The sequence below is a fragment of the Mastigoproctus giganteus genome, chromosome 6 (genome assembly GCF_048544385.1).
Source record: "Mastigoproctus giganteus isolate SK-2022 chromosome 6, ASM4854438v1, whole genome shotgun sequence".
Lineage (NCBI taxonomy): Eukaryota > Metazoa > Arthropoda > Arachnida > Uropygi > Thelyphonidae > Mastigoproctus > Mastigoproctus giganteus.
The window spans coordinates 75,280,531-75,300,344 of record NC_143580.1 but is presented as its reverse complement, the minus strand read 5'-3'; the positions used below and the strand labels follow the sequence as shown (position 1 = coordinate 75,300,344).

Below are 19,814 nucleotides of genomic sequence, written 5' to 3'. Positions count from 1 at the left end.
TGGACAAAACTGGAAACAATACTGCTTAAAACAAATGAGGAGCACCAGAAAGCGATTGCAGTTCTGGAGGTCCTCCGAGCGGATGGTGGAAACCAAATGCCACAGCCCGCCCCGTCCTACGCACAGGCGCTGAGGACACCAGCCACAGCTATGGCTATAAATGAAGCTGACCAGGCACAGGAGTTGGAGTTTTTAAGAGGAAAACCCTCTTAAAAACTCCAAACCTAGTAATTGTACGACCAAAGAACGGGGGAAAAGAAACAACAAGCGAGGATATCAAAGCTAAAATCATGGAATCCATGAAAGAAGACCTTAAAAGAACACGGATAAAGGCAATCAGAAAGATGAAGAGCACCGGAATCGCCATTGAGACGGAGACTATAGGAGAAATACAATCGATCATGGAAAACCCCAAGCTGGCAACTCTGGGACTGCAGGCGGAACCCCTAGAAGGAGGGGCCCAACGGCAATCATATTTAGCCTAACCAAGGACATTGGCCCGCAGGACCTAGTAGAGGAAACCTATGAGAGAAACCTACAGGAGATCATGCTAGACCGGGAGTGTAAGGAACTTATAACCCCGAGGTACTCGACTATGTCCAGAGATAATAATGCTCGAAACTGGGTTGTGGAATTCACACCAGATGCATGGCGAGCTCTTAGGAACCTGACCCGACTTTATGTGCAGTGGGGCTCACATAGATTCAAGGAACACGTGGTGGTGCCGAAATGTTTCAGGTGGCTGAAGTTTGGCCACACCACCCACACGTGTGTGCAGAAGGCTCCGACCTGCGGACACTGCACGGAAAAGGGGCACGAGTTCAGAAACTGCCCAAATAAGAGCAACAACCCTACATGCGCGAACTGCAAAACACAAAATGGATGCAAACCACTTAGTAAGAGATTCAAAGTGCCCATGTTATATGAAAGCTAAAGGAATATACCAAAACAGAACCGATTATGGAGACACGCAGTAAAAAAAATTATAACTGCAGAGAGGTTAAGATTTTCCAGCACAATGCGCAGAGGGCTAAAGCGGTTGCGGACCAGCTGAGACTGAAGGCCGATAAGGAGGGGGCTGATATCCTTCTAATTCAGGAGCCATACACTCGTGATAAAAAAGTAAGAGGCTACCCTTTAGCCTACAAGCTCATCTAAAATGATGGAGACACCCCCATGGGCAGCAATAACAGTGCGAAACCCTAACATAACGGTGACAAAGGTCGGACATCTCTGTTCATGTACGTTATCTCGCCAACTGGGGACTTCTTTGTGGTGTCTCCTTGTACTGCCGACCGGGACAAGATATCACTCCAGCTACGAACTACCTGCAACACCTCCTAGATATATTATCAGACCATAAAATAATCATTGGATCGGACATCAACTGCCGATCGCCTACATGGCACAGCACCACATAGGACAGAAGAGGAACCCACAATGGTGAGCTCCTGGAAGCCTTCCTCTCTAGATCACGGCTGACTGTCCTAAACAAACCGAACCAGTTCCCAACCTTTTGCAACCTACAGTGGGAGGCGACGATTGATATCTCCCCCGCCACAACCGATTTGGCCTCATGTCGCAGACTGGAGGGTAGAGAACCCCTGGACCACATCGGACCACCGGGTAATCACCTTCCCGATCAAAAGAAACCTTGCCAGAATTTCAGCAACTAAGCATCAGCTCAATAGGTTTGCCATCAACAAAGCTGATCGGAACCTCTTTGAAGAAACGCTCACTGAAGCAATCCAACCAATCAGATATCAAGAAATTCAAGCGGAGACAGCTGGATGCCCGGCAGCAAAAGACTACAGATCTCATAACAAATATCACCTAAATTGCAATAAAAAGAAAAAAATCCTATGCCCGGAGCGGTCCCATGGTGGTCCCTGGAGCTACAGGAACTAAGGAAGGAGGTAGCAAGAAGAAGAAAGGACTTCCAGCGAGCTCGCAGAACGTGGCTGGTGCATGAGGTGGAGGCACTAAAACAACTATACAGGACAGCAAGAAACTAGTATACAGACAAGATTCAGAGAAGTAAAAGAAACGCATGGGAACAAGTAGTGAAAACAACGGGAAACAACGACCCTGGGGAGTGGTGTACAAGGTCACAACAAACAAACTTCGTAGAGGCTAGGTACTCACGACAACAAGAACTCCCCAACTAACCACAACATGGGAACAATCGATAAACAACATTCTGGATACTATCTACAGGGAGCAAGTGGCACCGAGAACTGAACAACAGCGAGAACTCGCCACCAGAATGATAACTATGATCCTGAAGCACAAGAACCCCCTGAGTGGTTGAATTGGCACCCAACCTACTTCTGCATCTATATAACTGCTGTCTGAAACTGGAATACTTCCCAAGACAGTGGAGGACAGCTAGTCTAAAATTAATCCTCAAAAATCCTGGCAAGAACCCTGAGAAACAAGAATCATGCAGGCCAATAGCGCTCCTAACCAGTGGCAAGTAAACTCTATGAAAGAGTCCTACACAAGCGACTACAGCAACACTATATAGCAGGGGATTTAAATGCACCAAACCAATATGGCTTCAAGCCTGGATCCTGCACAACAGACGCCAAAACAGTGGAGGACAGCTAGTCTAAAATTAATCCTCAAAAATCCTGGCAAGAACCCTGAGAAACCAGAATCATACAGGCCAATAGCGCTCCTAACCCGTGGCAAGTAAACTCTATGAGACTCCTACACAAGCGACTACAGCAACACTATATAGCAGCCGATTTAAATGCACCAAACCAATATGACTTCAAGCCTAGAGGATCCACCTCCACAACAGACGCCGTGAGGAATGCCAAAGCAAATATTTCCTGGCCATTTCGGTGGACTTTGCCGGGGTGATCGACTCCCTCTGGTGGCCGAGCGTCCTTGGCAGACTCCGACAGAAGCAAACTCCAACAAAACTCTTTTATGCCATCAGCTCCTACCTCTCACAGCAAAAGATAAAAGTCATAACCCCTTACCAAAGATTAGTCAGAAGTACACAGAGGATACCCGCAAGGGTCAGTTTTGGGCCCACTGTTGAGGAATTTCGTCTTCGATGAATCCTTGAGTATCGACCTGGAAGACGTCAAGTCACAGGCGTTCACCGACGACCTAATATTGACAGTGATGGCTAACTCCAGAGCTCAGTTGGAAATAGCAGCAAACAGAGCCCTCATCACTCTGCAGGAATGGGAAGAAGCGAACTATCTGGCCACCAAAACAACATCTGTACTCCTCAGGGGAACCCTTGATCCAAGAAGACCTCCACAGATAAAAATAAACGGAGCCACAATCAGGGTCGCCACCGAAATGAGATATCTTGGCATAATCCTCGACACAAAGCTCACGTTCAGGCCACACCTCATACAACTCGGAAAGAAAATTAGAAACTATGCTGCCATGGTAGCCCGAGTCAAGCGACGAGACTGGGAACTAAACAAAAGAACGCTGGCTCTTTATTACAAAGCCACTTTTATCCCCATAATCACATACGCAACTGCCCCATTCTACCGCAAAATGACGACTGTAGCCAACAAAAGGATCCTGAACTCAATAGAACGGTCAATATTGTTGAAAATAACACGTGCTTGTAATACAGTCAGCACAGAGGCGCTCCAGGTTCTGGCGGGAGTCTTGCCGCTGGATCTGGAAATCATAAGATGTGGCCTAATGAAAGGGATTACCATTACCTTCTTGGAGCATAGAATAGAACCGGAAAACGGAGAAAAACAAGAGAAAGCACGATTGCAGGCACACTTGAAACAAACGTGGCAGATCAGATGATCCACCTAGCACAAGGGCGAGGTAATGAGGAAATTCATCCCACTTGTAGAAAAAACCTACCTGAAGTCACCTGCGTGGCCCCACCCAGGCCTCTATACAACCTTCATGCTGACTGGCCACGGGCCCTTTAATGACAAACGCACCACTCTGGGTATACTCCAAGATCCAAACTGTCCTTGTGGAGAAAGATAAAGCTGGGAGCATCTGATGTACCAGTACCCCATATACGAGGACCTGCGGGGAATCTTCATAACGAGATTAAGATTTCTACCCCAACGGCAAGAACATAACATCACCTATTGGATTCAAGGGACGAATACCAAATCCTGTCCATTTTTGCTTGGGACCTCTTCACAAAAAGAACTCCAAATGCAATCAGGAACTGGCGAGAAGATCCACTGAAGAGAATGTCGTAAGCAAAACCACATAAGGACAAGACATCCCAAGAGACATTGAGTATTACTCTCAACTACAATGATCAATCCTCCTGAGCACTCAAAGATAAAGAGATAACCTGATTCAGCCAAACAACGATGGTGGATGCAGCGCCTGGCTGACAGTGATTCGACACCATCTAAGACAAATAAGGAACAAATCTCCCCCAAGAAAACACCGAAAGCAGGAATAAGAAAACACAAGGACGGGGCTACCCCATAAATGATGCAACTAGAAACGACAAAACAAAGTGCAGCTTAATTGGCAAATGCCATATGGCGACCTGAAGAGGCCACCCTAGCCCCCTTCATCTTTGAATTACATTTCCCTGGGGGGATGGGAGGGACTGGGTTTTTTTCCCTTGTCTCCTCCCCTCCTCGTCACCCCCACTTTTCTTCTCTAGTGGTGCATGGGCCTGCCCCACTGAAACCTGGGGCCACCTTCTCTATTGGCCCCATACTTATGCCTTACTTTCCCCCAAATCTTCACTCGCCCTCTCCTCTCCATCTCTACGCTAGCGAAAACCCCACACAGCAGCTAAATTTAAGCATGTCAAATCACCTTTTGCGCATATTTTGGCCTTTTTAAACTCAAGCGACACCACCCTCACGCAATCGATTAGTTAAAAAAAAATTTTTTTTTTTTTTTTAGGTCCTAGCCGCCGAAATCTCAGGAAATTACCCGGTCGGACCTGCCAGAGTAACTGAGTCTACTGGGTTTCTGGTCTGCCTCCACGGGGCGAAAGTGGGGGCAACGTTGGGCCTCAGCAGTGGATCCAGCGGCTAAACGACCAGATGAACAACAGTACACGACATCACACAAATACAAAACCTACAAACTTTTAAATCTCTGGCATTTCCCAGTGAACTGGTGCACCCACAATGAAAGCAAGGCGAAGATGGGGAAACCCCCTAGTGCCGTTAGACATCAATACACTTTCACTAACATTGATACCACACGTGACTGGCTTTGCCTTAAAGGCTGCACAGAAGATAAAATAGCTGTAGGGGGAAACCAAATTTATTTAGTGCTACTAGCATGAGTGTCTGAAAGTATGCATGCATCTGTTCTTATTCATAGTTTCGCTAATACAGCCCATGCATTTACTTGTCTTATGATGACCCCGACATCTTGCTTTCCAGGCTGCTGCATGTTCCAATAGAAGCACATAGTGTGTATAGTGTTAGAGTCAGGCGCCACCTGTGGTTTCCCACATCTGCGCCGCATGAAGAAATACAGTACTACTGTAAATGCCAGAAAAGTGTTGTCTGTTGTATATGGCATATTGCGTTAGGTTCTGTTGTGTGTCCTGGCATTTGGCCGCAGGGCCCCTGTTGGGGCCTTACGTTGCCCGCACACACACACTAGGAGGTAGCCAGGCTGCCCATAATTCTCTGGTTGGTCTCTGCCAGAGTCGCCTGAGCTTCCGAGGCAGAGGCCAAGTAAAAATAAAATAAAATAAAATTATAATAATAAAAAAAAAATAGAAATCCAATAGAAGCAGTGCAAAAATCACTTTTACCCCTGCCTGCAGCTTTAGTTAATCTATTAGTCAGCATATTCCCCAAGCTTGCAGTTTCAGAAACAGCCTATTACTGCCTCGATAGCATCAGGAAATATTCTTGCACCCCTTCTATTTAAGTGTATCACCCCCCCCCCTGTGAAAACAGCTTCTCTTCTTATCGGGTACAGATTACACTAAAAAAGAAATTCCTCCCCATGAGCCTTAAATATTTATGGAATTAGTTGAGCTCCTGATATTATGGTGCAAGTGCATACTTATTGCTGTGCCACTGGCATTTGAGAGTACAGTAGTTGGAGAACATCCCGGTTTAATTAGAGTAAATGCCATACAGGGTTATGCATTGGTGAACTCATTGATTAATAGTATGCATCTGACTATGGCAGCAGCACAATATGCCCTCGCGGTCAGCACACTAGTTACGATCGCCGTTGTTCCCAAAACTAGGTGTGGAAAAGGTTTAAGCTCGGATCCCGTTTCGAAGGGAAGAACCGTTATCACTTGTTTTTTTTTCTCATTTTTAACATGGCCGAGTTAGATCGTTTCGGACGAGGTTTCACGATTTTATCTCCCAGGAGCTTTATTTTAAGCGCCTCTCTCTCTCTCTCTCTCTCTCTCTCCAGCATGGTCTAAGTTGACCATTTAGACCATATTGCGCACATTGTGTTCCGTTATACAGTGAATGTTTGTGTACATGAGGCTGGAAAACGCATTTTGTGAAAATTATAATTAAATTCTATTTCCGTTTTTAATAAAATTTTATTGTAAACTGGGTTGAATGTTAATTGTATAAAAAACCTGTAGTATTTTAGAAGTTTGTGTTCTTTTTTCAAAAAATTCCAAAATTCTTAAATTTAACTGGTCCAAATGTTTTTTTTCTGTTTTTTTTTTTTTCATCAAGCTAAATTTGAAGAAATAAAGTTTTTCATTTTAGTGGACTGAATTTAAGTGACCCAATTTAAGACCCATTGGCAGCCATAATTTTAACTTCAGCTACCCAGTATTAGGATACTTACCTCAAAGGCCTACACACTATAAGTTCTACTTGCGGTTCTTGTTTCGATTCTGCTATGATATCATATACCTCCTCAAATGTTTTGCCTTGTAAGGATCTTCCATTCCATTCTAGAACTTCATCTCCTAAAGGAAATAAATGTCAAATGACTGTCACAAAATGATCTTTTTAGGCGAAGAATCAAATTTATAAACAACTTTTAAAAAACTTTAAAAAAACTGAAATAACATTAAAGTAAAAAATAATATCGATATTCAAAACCTCTGAACAAACTTACCTAATAATTTAAACACCTCGCTGGATTTACCTTTTCCTACTCTGAGTAAATCAGGTGCACTAACGTGCCCATAACTAGCAGTTTCGCCATTTGTCACTCGTTTGGACATGTCCGAAGGATTTGAATCCCTTCGGAGACTGGAGGATTTCTTAAAGGCCTTTTCACTCTGGGCTGTAGCGAGCCGATATCTGAGGCGAAATGAACAGAGTACAGACGTAATACACGGTAACCGTACGAAATTGCACAATTGACAAAAGTAGTAGATGAACCAAAAAAAAAAAAATCCGAAACAAATAACAGATGACCACAGAGCTTAGCTCACCCCACTCAGAAATTATTATACTGTGTTCGTCGCTTTTTTGAAACTACTTTTGTTTGGTAGAATTGTAGAAGTGTTACTTTCTAGCAGTTGGAAATGTTTCAGGTTTGAATAGAATCTCTCGAGGAACTTTATTGAAGTTGTTACAAGCGGAACTCAGTTTGTTAGTCTCTGGCGGCAAAGGTTTGAAGTACATCTGGACACTTTCCATATTTTTCCCCCTCATATCATTAAGTCGACAAACCAACCTTCGAAAACACACGACTTACAAACATTACACACCAGTGCTTCATAGCCTGTTTTCTCGCAATTATTTTAGGACCTAGGTGTAGCTGAATTCGCATAAGAGGATCCAGATTTAGTGTTTTTCTACCTCAGACATTCGAATTGTCTGATTCCAAAAATGTCTCATAAGCTCTGGGATTTTCCTTGTTTAATTGTTTTTGAAAAAAAAATAAATAAATAAAATAATTAAACGCGAAAAGATGCTAAAGAAATTTACTTTAGTCATTATATAACCAACATTTCATCCGCATATAAGATTATCTGGCTGCTAGGCTATTTGAGACATGGTGACACTTAAAATTCGAAAGAAAATAAATGTGAATTTACTCTTACAAAGTGATTTGTTTAGGTAAAAAACATTGCATATGATATATATAATCATACTATAAAAATTTAACCGGTCCAAGCCGGTTAAATTTTCTGTGATAATCTGTAATATATTATTAATTAACTATTAATAAGTAATCTTAATTATTAATGATTAATACTAATAATAGGTACTCGAGACCTCTACTACAGGCTATACTGAAACTGTGCCAAAATAACCACCAAAACGATCCCGCACAACAGACCAGACATAACTCTCATTTACAAGAAGGAAATGGCTACCAACCTGATCGACATAGCAGTTCCCAACACCAGAAACTCCAGAAAATATACGAGGAAAAAAATCAGGAAGTACTCAGGCCTAAGAAATGAAATCAAAGATATGTGACATATATAACAAGTAATGATCATCGTGCAACCAGCAGGCGCCTCCGTAGCCAGGTGGGAAGGAGCAGCAGTGCGTAGCACACGCTTCTTGATTAGACCAGGGTTCGAGCCCGTCACCACCAAATACTGAGGATGCGGAAAGGTCAGAGAATGACCACCGCATATCCCGGAGCAATATGGCTTTAGTTGCTAATGCTCCTAAAAACCAAATAACAAGCAACCATCAGCATGGTGCCAAAGAGCCTCCATAAGATCCTAGCAACAATAGGTTCCACAGAGAATATGCACATGGAATTCAGCTGTTTTCTGTTTCTTGATGAGGTCTATAAGGCCCCTTTCTCTCTTTCCACTCTCTCCACGGCTGACTTCGGGTGATGTTGGCTGCTCTTGGTCACCATTTTCCTTATTTTTTTCATGATATCCTGCAGCTCGGTGTTAGTCCAATCTACGATACAGAAGGAGCATGTTAGCCAGGGATTGCATAGGTGTTTATAGTCTCTGATGGTATTTTTCAGCCAAGCAGGCATTAATCTGCTTGTGCTTTAATTGCTGTGCCTAAATCATCCCCAGGTATTTGTTGGTCTCTTTCCCATCATGGCTTCGATCTGTTTACCAGTATGTAACTGGTAGTTCGGTCGACGAATTTTCCCTGATGCAATCCGTGGGCCTTCCATTTGTTTAGACAAATTCCATCCTGATATCATTTGCTGAATTATTCGATGATCGGGGTTAGTTGCTTCTCAGTTGCCGCGTACAGCTTGCTGTCATCCATATACGTCAGGTGTGGAGAGAGTGTACAGCTTTTTCCTTCCTTCCTTGAGGTTATATCCATATATGCTGTTGAGCATGGTGGATAGTGGGTTTAGTGCTAATGGTGCCCTATTATTATTATTATTTTCTTTATTTAAGCGTAAACATTTTGCCCCTACACAGCCAGAACGCAAGGAAGGCATGAAACAAACAAACAAAATTAAAATGCATCATTTAAATGAGGTTAACACATGCATTCAAGTTATTAATTAACCGAATTTTGATGTAGCATTTCTATTTTGACAAAAGATGTGCTTACATATTCAGGTAAAAGTTACAATTGACATATGAAACATGTATAATTACACTGGTGGGAAAAAAAAAAGTTTTCGCTGCCTGTTAGCATTCAGAGCGATTCTTGTAGGTTTGAAGTTGGTGAATTCAAATATGCATCCATATTGCTGTAACACCGACCGATTTTGAGGGAAAAGAGACTCCAATCAAAATTAAGTTTCTAGTAAAAAAAAATTCATATATTTTAAGAAAATGTTACGTACAGTACTCAATATTGAATAATGGGTCTATTAATATTATTCTATTTACAGAAATGTTCATCTGATGACAAAATACTTATTTTATCGTTTTTTTCCTTTTCTAATCGTCCATTGGTATCTCCCGCACGAGATTCCAACAGTGGTCTGCCAACATATTTGTACTCCATTTTTTCCTAGTATCTTTTAGTGTACAGAGAGTTGCAACCGAACTCTCTGTACGCTAAAATTAGCTCATACACAATTTCACTGTAATTTTGTGATTTCTCACTGCATAAAAAGTACCGGCAGACATTTTCTAATACCTTCCAGGAACTTATTTCTGTGGAATTTAATTTTTTGAGTGAATTCCTCATCTTGGAATAAGTTTTATATGAGGACCAACAAAAATTCCCAATTTTATTTGGCCTCACTGATTCGAGGGAACTTTTGTCTCAAACAAGAAAATCCTTTTCCTTTTTTACCATTGTCTTCGCTTTCACAAATATTTTTATCAAACCCAGCTTGATGTGTAATGGAGGTAAATAGATTTTTGAATTATCCACCAAAGGAGGATGTGGCTACCTTTTTCTGCCCTGGTGTAGTTTCTGAACGGTCTGGGCTTTTTTTTTTTTACTCTGTAGTGGAAATGCTTTACTCGGTTGTCCGATTCGCATAAAAAGCAGCAGTATTTAGAGTATCCAACGTGAAATCCAGTCAGCAAAGCTACAACTTTAAGGTCGGCACAGATATTCCATTTGTATTCTTGATAGCATATTTTTTGCAAAAGAACCTGTAGGTTGTCGTACGGTTCCTTCATGTGAACTTCATGGGCCAGTTGCGATTCTTTATGGTTATATTGGCCCAGTTGTTGGGGACAGCACAGGTTTTCACAAACAAAAGCAAAAGGGATGATGATCTGATACGAACTTAAGTCGACGTTATGAGAATGAGATTGTCCCGTTATGGAATAGGAGGTCGAGATTTTGTTGACGCATTGTAGGTCGCGTATGGGCAAGTGTAAGGCCTAGAGATGAGAAGGAGCGTAGGTCATTTATGGCCACTTCATGTCGTGGGAAGGGCATGTTGAAGTCTCCTAAAACGAATACGAACGTGTGAGGCTTGATGTGAGTTATAATCCAAGTAGTGAGCTCATCCCTGGTGTCGGGATTATGGTCTGGAGTTCAATAAACGGCAGCAACCTGAATCCTCACTTCTTGGACCTTGAAGATTGCAGAAATTTCTTCAAATGCTGGTGAGTCACTGAGTTCTGCACTCATAAGTGATAGATGTCTTTGAACAGGATGCAGACGCCACTTCCACGTCTGTGGTCTCTACCATTGCATATATTTCCGTAATAGTGGGATGTGGGTAAGTCGTCTTCCATAGTTAAACCAAGTTTCCTTGATGCAAATGAAATCATATTCATCGAGCAGGAAGAGGGACTGCAGAGGAGCCAGTTTGTTGACAATACTGCGCACATTTTGCGAGAAAACCCTGAATGTGGGGTTATTTGGAATCGGTGATTGCTTTCGTAGAGGAGGAGTTTGTGGTGGTTGCCAGCGGGATGGCTTTTTTTGTCTTCAGAGAAAGTTCTGATCAATATGCCAGGGGGCCAGAAGTCGGGATCAAGAACTTTCTGGTAGACAGAGGGTAAGCATCTCACTAGGAATGAGGCGTAACTTGTTTGCCGAGTTTTAAACTGTGTCACTTCATATGTGATATCTATAATGTATAAGTAAATTTGTACTCCATTGATGATCTAATTTCTGAATACACTCTGAATGTAAGATACGTAATGAAAGAAATACTTATTTTTCATCAAATATCGAAATTCGTAACTCTTAAAGCTTATAAAATTCCAGAATTTTATAAAAGTTTAGTTAGATGCAGTTTGTAAATGTCCAGCGAAATCTTAAAATCGTTTATAATAAGATTATATTTCAGCAGTTATTAAATCTATTAACTATTGTTGATTTTTCATTTCAAAAATTTATTAATGAAAAATTAAACAAATTAACTTTTTTGTAAGATTCTCACCTGCCCGTAAGTGTCCGACAGTGTCTGCTATGCTTCCCTTTTTAACCTTCGTAATTATGGCCCCTACTTTACCAGAGTCTAAAATTCTGCCTCCTTCTACTTTTAGACCCAGGATAGCAGCACTGGAGCCGCCAGCCACTCCCTCTTGAAGAGTTTTCTTTAAAATCATGTGACCAATCATTTTATTTCCATCAGACGCCGGTTGCCAAGAAACCGGGTTCTAAAAAAGAAACATGGAAAAAGAAAAGAAGAAAAGAAACAGTTAAGTGAACAAGTCAAATTTCAGTTTTGAGATTATACACACACACACACACACACACACACACACACACACACACACACACACACACACACACACACACACACACACACACGTATATACAAAGCTCTTTGTATAAAGAGCATTAAGAGTAATTAAGCTCATAAGCTTATAGAGTATTGCAAATGATTTTGAACATAACTTCTACGTAATAGGAGCTTTTTATATATAATATATCTTCAATTAAGTCAACTGATTAATACAGATTGTTATGCAGGATGCGCTAGCTTTCATTCACTTATCTTACAATAAAGAAAGTAAGAATTCCACATTCTCACCTCTTTTGAAAGCCTTAATTGTAATCTTGCCAAATTGTGTCTTTTGAAAAGTGTACCACCGAGTAATGATTAAAAATACCTCATCATAAAGAAGAGTATTTTAAATAATAATTTCCCCTCTATTTTAACCAGTCCATATATACCCACCAGTTTTCAGATAAGTATGCATTCTCATTACTGATATTTCCTACGCAGTGAAAATGAAAAAATTTAGAAGAAAGATTCAATCATAATTTGATAAAGAAAGAATAATGTACAGTTCATTGAGATTAATTACGAAAGATTTTGTTAAAGTAATTTACTAATTGTCATAACACATTAAAAACTGTATGGTTAGAAATTCTTCCAATTAAACTAATCTTTAATTTGGCATTCTGTCGTGTGTCCAAATAATGTTTGAGATGCCATCTCGTTGGCAAAGAACCATTTTTCCCTAGTATTTAATTTACTTTTTAAATATATTATTCATATCATAGATATCCATATATATGTGTCTGTGTTAGTTTATTCATCGGTCTATACATTTTTAATTTGTTGCTTACTATTTCTATTGCGTTGCGCTTCTTGCAACTATTTCCGCCATTGGCCACTTGCTACTCATATATTTATGACTTTCATATATTTAAGTGTATGCGTACATACACATACACTTAAATATACGAAAAATCCAGAGTAGCAAGCAATAAGTTGTAGGAAATTAAGCAATCAGAAGCAGGAAAATATATATAACGGGAGTAGCAAGCGACAATAGCGATTAATAGTGGTAAGGATCATAAGGAAATAAAAAATAGTAATAAGCATGTGGCAGATGTACAGATAGAGAAACAAAACTAAGATATAAATATAGATATGGCAGAAAAACTAAGAACTATAAATGTGAGATACAGCGCAGAGCAGTTATCAACCAGTAGTAGGAAAAGTAGTAAAGAAGCTCATGGAAATGAGAATTGTGCAACACAATATCACCATTACTAGAAAATAGAGAGAACGCCGCCCCTCTATGTTACCAGGCAGTACTAGGTGGTAGATGATTCTCATAAACCGGTGAAATACCACCACTTTGCTTATTGGAGGCTTGAAGTGGTGGAACTAGCCATAATTATGAGAGCTTCTTTGGACTCAGGGGAGGTACCCATAGACTGGAGATGTGCAAATTAACCCCAATTCACAAAGGAGGATCAAAGGCTGACACAAGTAATTATAGACCTGTTAATTTAACTTCTGTTCCAGGTAAATTAATGGAGGCACTGGTTAAAGAAGCACTGCAGGATCATCTAGACAAGAATTCAGTTATAGCTCAGACGCAGCATGGTTTTGTTAAGGGCAGGTCTTGCCTGACCAATTTGATTGGATACTATGATGTAGTCACAAAAGAACTGGATGCAGGGAATAACTTTGATATTATATATTTGGATCTTAGAAAGGCTTTTGATACTGTTGCACATGGAAGACTGCTGCACAAATTGGAGCAGTGTGGCATTGGAGGCAAATTGCTGCTATGGATAAGGGGATGGTTGAGTGGCAGAAGACAGAGAGTGGTAATCAATGGACACTGCTCAACGTGGACTAATGTTATTAGTGGAGTTCCTCAAGGTTCAGTGTTGGGTCCATTGTTGTTTTCGGTGTTTATGAATGATATTGATGATGGGATATCAAGTTTAATGTCTAAGTTTGCAGATGATACAAAGGTTGGCAGGGTCGTTAAGGACACTACTGACGCTATGCTGCTGCAACAGGATCTGGAAAGGTTGAACAGATGGGCTGAGAGGTGGCAAATGAAGTTTAACATTGACAAATGTAAAGTACTACATATGGGTAACAGTAACCCCAGAGCAATGTATCAACTCTGCGGTACTACACTGACAGTGGTGGAGAATGAAAAGGACCTGGGGGTAAGTGTGCAGGCAGATATGAAGTTCTCTGAGCAGTGCAGACGAGCTGCAAGAGTAGCTCATGGTGTCTTGTCAATGATATAGAGGAATTTTTCTAGCAGGGATAAGGAGGTGATTATTCCCTTGTATAAGGCAATGGTTAGGCCACATCTTGAGTACTGTATACAGGTCTGGAGGCCTCATTTCAAGAAGGATGTAGAGCTGCTGGAACGGGTACAGAGAAGGGCAACAAGATTAGTAAATGGAACAAAGGGTTGCTCTTACGAAGAAAGGCTTAAGTTTTGCAAATTACAGAGTCTGGAGACTAGGCACCGGCGAGGTGATCTGATAGAGGTGTATAAGGCTTTGAATGGTTTGAGCATGCTCAATGCCAATGGGATTCTTCATCTTTCTCAGAATAATCACCTCAGAGGGCATAAATTCAAATTGAGGAAGGACGGATGTCGGATAGATGTGCGGAAATTTGCCTTTGGCCAGCGGGTGGTTGGTTGGTGGAACCGACTTCCATCACTTGTTGTTGAAGTTGATAGCCTAAACAAATTTAAAGCTCAACTGGACAGGTATTTCGAACGAACGGAGGGGTGAAATGGGAGAGGGTTTTTTTTTTTTTTTTGGCTGATGCTGAATAAGCTTGCTTTCTTGCATCATATGCCTCTACTAATGCTAATGCTAATGCTAGTCTCTAGAGCTAAGTTCCGGTCAATCATTCCCTATCTCTTCTATCATGCAGTATGATTGATGACTTTTGAGGTTATGATGAACGTCGTGGCGAAATCCAATATTCCTTACATTTCGATGGTACAGCTCTAAAACGGTGTTCGCAGGCCGGCCGCTAGTTAGTACACCGGACCGAACCTATTGGTAACTTTCTAGGAGGCTTCCGGATCAGCTAGTGTATAATCTTGCTACTTCTACTCTGCCAGATAGTGACTGGAGGGAGTCCGAGTAGTGTGTATGTGGGGAGCATTATCGAGGCCACGTTATGCCAAGGATCTGGGTATATTCTTACCACGTGAACACCATATCCAAAAATTTCATTACTTCATACAGCATGTCCCACCCACTTTTTCTTACTATTGAATACACCATGAATTGTCAAAATAATAGAGCAAGCTTATCTGTGAAAAGATCTAAACCTCCCAAGCACTTCCTAATTCATTTCACAAATATACGTGGTCTCAATTCTAATCTCAACAATGTCCATTTCCACTTGCAGTCTGCCAAACCCCATGTACATTTTCTGACAGAATCTCAGTTATCGGTTGATTCAACTACTGCTCATCTCAGATGCCCAAATTATTCGCTGTATGATTCCTTTCGCCTCAAAGGTGGTACTTGTGCATATGTCCGTTCTGATATTCCCTGTCAGAGACTTGAAATTTGGAATCTCCTCTCTTTGATCTTCTCTGGCTTAAAATCTCTCTACCTCATTGTGTCAAATTCATCTGTTGTCTCTACCGTTCTCCCAACTCCACTAATCACTTGGAGCTCTTTGGCTTCCTCTCTTTGCAAGTTGACTTTCTCCAGTCTAACTTTCCTAACAGTGAGGTAATTTTCCTTGGTGATTTTAATGTTCACAACTCCAGCTGGCTTCCGTTTCCTAGTCACACCGACCCAGCAGGTCGAGATGCTGAGGCTTTTGCAATTACTAATGACCTAGCACAGATTGTTCATTTACCTACAAGAATTCCGGACAATCCTAATCATACAGCCAATACGCTTGATCTTTTTCTCACAAACAACCCTTCTAAGTACACGGTTGAAGTGAGAGGTCGTTTAGGCACTTCAGATCACAGCTTGGTGATTGTCTCTTCTCCATTGGAACCTTTATCTCATTGCTATTTCCCAACCTCGTGTTGTTTGGCATTACAAGAATCCAAAATGGGTTGACCTGCGAGACTTCTTTTCTTCTTTTCCTTGGTAGGATTACTGTTTCAAAACTTCTGATGTCAACGTTTGTTCATATCGTGTCAGTGAAATTATTCTTGCAGGAATGGAATCCTTTATCCCACACCCCACTTTAAAATCTCGTCCTTTATCTAAACCTTGGTTTTCCAATAAATTTGCTAAGGCTGTTCAAGAGAAGAATGTTGCATATCGTAATTGGCTTGTTTCTAATTCTTCAGTTTCATTTTCTGCCTACACCAAAGCTCGCAACAATTGTAAAGCAGTTATTAATCAGTCTAAACTATAGTTTGAACAGGCTAAGAGTAGAAAACTTGCTTCTTGCCCTAATGGTAGCCGAGCATTCTGGTCTCTTGCCAAAGCTATTGGCCGCAACTTTTGCCCATCTCTGCTCCCACCTCTGTCCAAACCAGATGGTTCCGTTGTCCCTTCAGCCAAGGATAAAGCTGACCTGCTAGCATCCCATTTTTCTTCCAGCTCATGTATTAATGATCTTGGTAAAACACCTCCCACCATTCCCAACACGCTCCATTCAATGCCTCCTGTGGTCTTCCATCAAAAGGATATCAGAAGAATTTTGATGAATCTTGATGCTAAGAAAGCTCCAGGTCCTGTTGGTATTTCTCCTCTTGTTCTCAAAACCTGTGCTCCTGAACTTACTCCTATTCTTTGCCGCCTTTTTTCACTTTCTTATTCCAAAGGTGTTTTTTTTCCTTCTGCTTGGAAATTTGCTCATATCCAGCCAGTTCTTAAAAAGGGTGACAAAACCCTCCCATCCAATTATCGTCCCATTGCAATTACTTCTACTCTTTCTAAAGTAATGGAGAAATCAATTAACCGCCAACTCTTAAAGCCTTACATAAGTCTTGTTCTTCTTTCAACTTTACTTCTATACAGCGTTTTCATCTTATGACATTTATAAATTTAGATGAAAATCGATGAATTTTAATGATCAGAGTGAACATTCATTCTTATTATTAAAATTCCAACAGAAATTTGTAGATGAAATCAACATCAATAAATACATTAATTTACATAATGGTCTCTTACCTATTACCAACCATGTTACTAGTTTCTGTTAGATATAAATACTCTACACCTTTTGGCTTAAATGCATGTAACTGGGAGACTATTGCCACTAACTTATGTGATGATATTTATAAATTATATAACTATTTGCACACAGAATAATTACTTACCTTACATGGATGACAATTTTTGATCATTTCATTTCTGAAGATTTAAGTATTGCTGCTCATTCTGATCTCAAAGATATTGTGGGGGGTGGAAATTAAAGATGATGATTTATATTTTTTATTGTTTTATTGTTCTTATTTTTATTTCGTTTTGTTCCCTATTATGTGTTTGTCCACTTTATTCTTATTTCCCCCACTTACGCATCTGACTTTGCTTTACAAGGTTAAGTCATAAATGCATAAATTATTCTTATTTTAACAATAAATATGCTATTTTCATCATTATACTCTGTGTTCTCGCCATTCTGTTACAATACACTGAAGACCAATCTTAACTTTCCTAAAGTCTCTATTTGTTATTAGTCTTTCAGTTGGACCAACAATTCTTCATTAATACAAACACTATATTCAATTACCTATCCTTAAAACATAATCAAAACTTCTCATAGGATTCAATTATCTGTCCTTAAAACATTCCAAGTTTATTTATATAGTTCAATTATCCTTCTAACATATTATAATCATCTGAACAACAATTTAATCTATTACTTATCTTTCGTTTCTCTTGCATTTTACAATAACCTTTTTGAATTAATTAAACTCTGTTAGTATATATATAATTTACTTAAGAGATAATTTATCTATCAAGTTACTTCTAGTGCTATCTCTGTTTTTCATTAATTAATCACTATACTGTTTCACTAACAGTCCTTGTTAACTTACAGTACTTAATATCTCACCCACTTCTATCTTTTTTCTTTCCTTTCCGGGGAGGTTCGAAGCTTTCCTGGCTCTCAGGTTACCTTCTGGGGATCTCTTTCATCAGCTACACCTGAATTTGCTACAGATGATTTTTAGGAACTCTTTGCTGCACTGGGACTGGTGTTCTTTCTCCACCTTATTAAAACCTATCACAAGGAAAACTCATAGGGCATCTCACTCTAATTCCTTCTCCACTCCACTTTATTAAAACTTATCACAAGGAAAAGCTCATAGGGTGCTACCTTCGTTTTATCGCTCCACCTATTAAGAACTCTTTCAAGAAGAAAACTTCTCAGGGCGCAACCCTTCTCTTTTCCCACCACGACCAAACACTCTACTGTTAACTGACACATATTTCCTACCACAACAGAACCCTCAACTGTCCATGTTGCTAACTCATTTTTACGTATATCGTCGAAAATCTCGACTGCTGTGTCCACTGACTATTTCATTTTCCCTAGCACCAACAAAAACTCAACTTAGAATCCCACTAACTCATTTTCCTAAACACCCCCATAACTTAACTCGGGGATCTGTTTTAACTCATCTTCGCAAAACACTCCCAAATTCTCAACTCTGTGTTCCGTGTCTGTCTCTCTCTGTTCACTCACTTTTTGTTCATCTCCTTTTCTGTACCGCCTACATATGTCCAAACCGACCTAGTTTTCTGTTTAACCAATCTTACTCATTTTATCAACTTTCTCTCTCTTCTTATTCGCTAATTTTTATCTTTCTCACGCTCATCCCTTGTTGCTCGATCTAACTTCTTATTTTAAGAAATTTGTAAAATTTCTCAGGCTGTCAGTACCTTTGAAGTCAGCCGCTTATAGTTATACTGTAGCAGACTAATTTCCCACGATCTAAAAACTTGCCATCACCGACAGACAGACAGACTTAAACCTAATTCCCAGCATTTGTTCCGTTTTTACCACCTTATTATCCTCTTCAGGTGTCACCGATTAAAGAAATGTCCCGACAACACATGGTCCACCGCGCTATTGTTTACCAGAGTTGACACCTTCTACTAATAGCCTTTGCAACTGGTTTCTATTGTTTGGTTTGTTTGTGTGAGCTGAGAGTCGAGTGTCCCTAGGTTGCTAATAGCTTTTCACTTACCGCTCCCCTTGTATAGACGTTGTCTAATTTAATCCTTGCCAGTGATCTTAGTAATATTCTTGACGTATGGTTTGGCTCCACCATATTATATGGTTTTACTTTAAATAAATCTCACTCCTCCACAAAATATTATATTTGTAGGATTTTACATCTTACAATATTTTATCTTATGGGTTTAAATCCAGACTCAGTCCCAAAATTAACTTTGCATCTTTCAAATAACAGCTTTATCAAGACCTTCTAGTTTACTGTATATGTAAACACAATAACCCAGTTGAATTATACCAGATGTAGAATTAACAGTTTCCTACGAAACCCTGTTTCTCTTTTCAATAATTCTTTTAAATTTTACAACTTTACTAATATTAAAATGCAGTTACAAGACCATCATAAGCATTTTGTTATTACTACAGTAGATAAAGCATCTAACAAGTATGCTTTTGTCTGAAAAGCTTTCTAGGCCTCTACTTTAAAGAAAACTTCAGTCTAGTGACAAGACTATTTTATCTTAGCACAATGTCAATACTAAAAAAAATTGGCTTTAAATAAGATTTTAAAATAAACATGTAATAACTTTAATTTTCCTTGTGTTTACTTCATACCTAAATCCCATAAATCACCCGTTAGTTTCAGGTTTATAAATGTCTGTAAAAATGTCTGTAAA

The 19,814-nt window shown here is 40.0% G+C and overlaps 1 protein-coding gene across 2 annotated transcripts in view; it reads right to left on the bottom strand.

Annotated features, from left to right (window-relative positions):
* LOC150084414 (regulating synaptic membrane exocytosis protein 2-like) overlaps positions 1 to 19,814 on the bottom strand; it is a 547,165-nt gene that overhangs the window by 201,160 nt on the left and 326,191 nt on the right. For both annotated transcript variants that reach the window (XM_090376052.1, XM_090376053.1), the window contains exons 5-6: positions 11,683 to 11,902; positions 6,769 to 6,892 (exon numbers count right to left, since the gene is read on the bottom strand). In XM_090376052.1, coding sequence (XP_090232178.1) covers positions 6,769 to 6,892; positions 11,683 to 11,902 — 344 coding nt within the window. The remainder of the gene's footprint in view (positions 1 to 6,768; positions 6,893 to 11,682; positions 11,903 to 19,814) is intronic.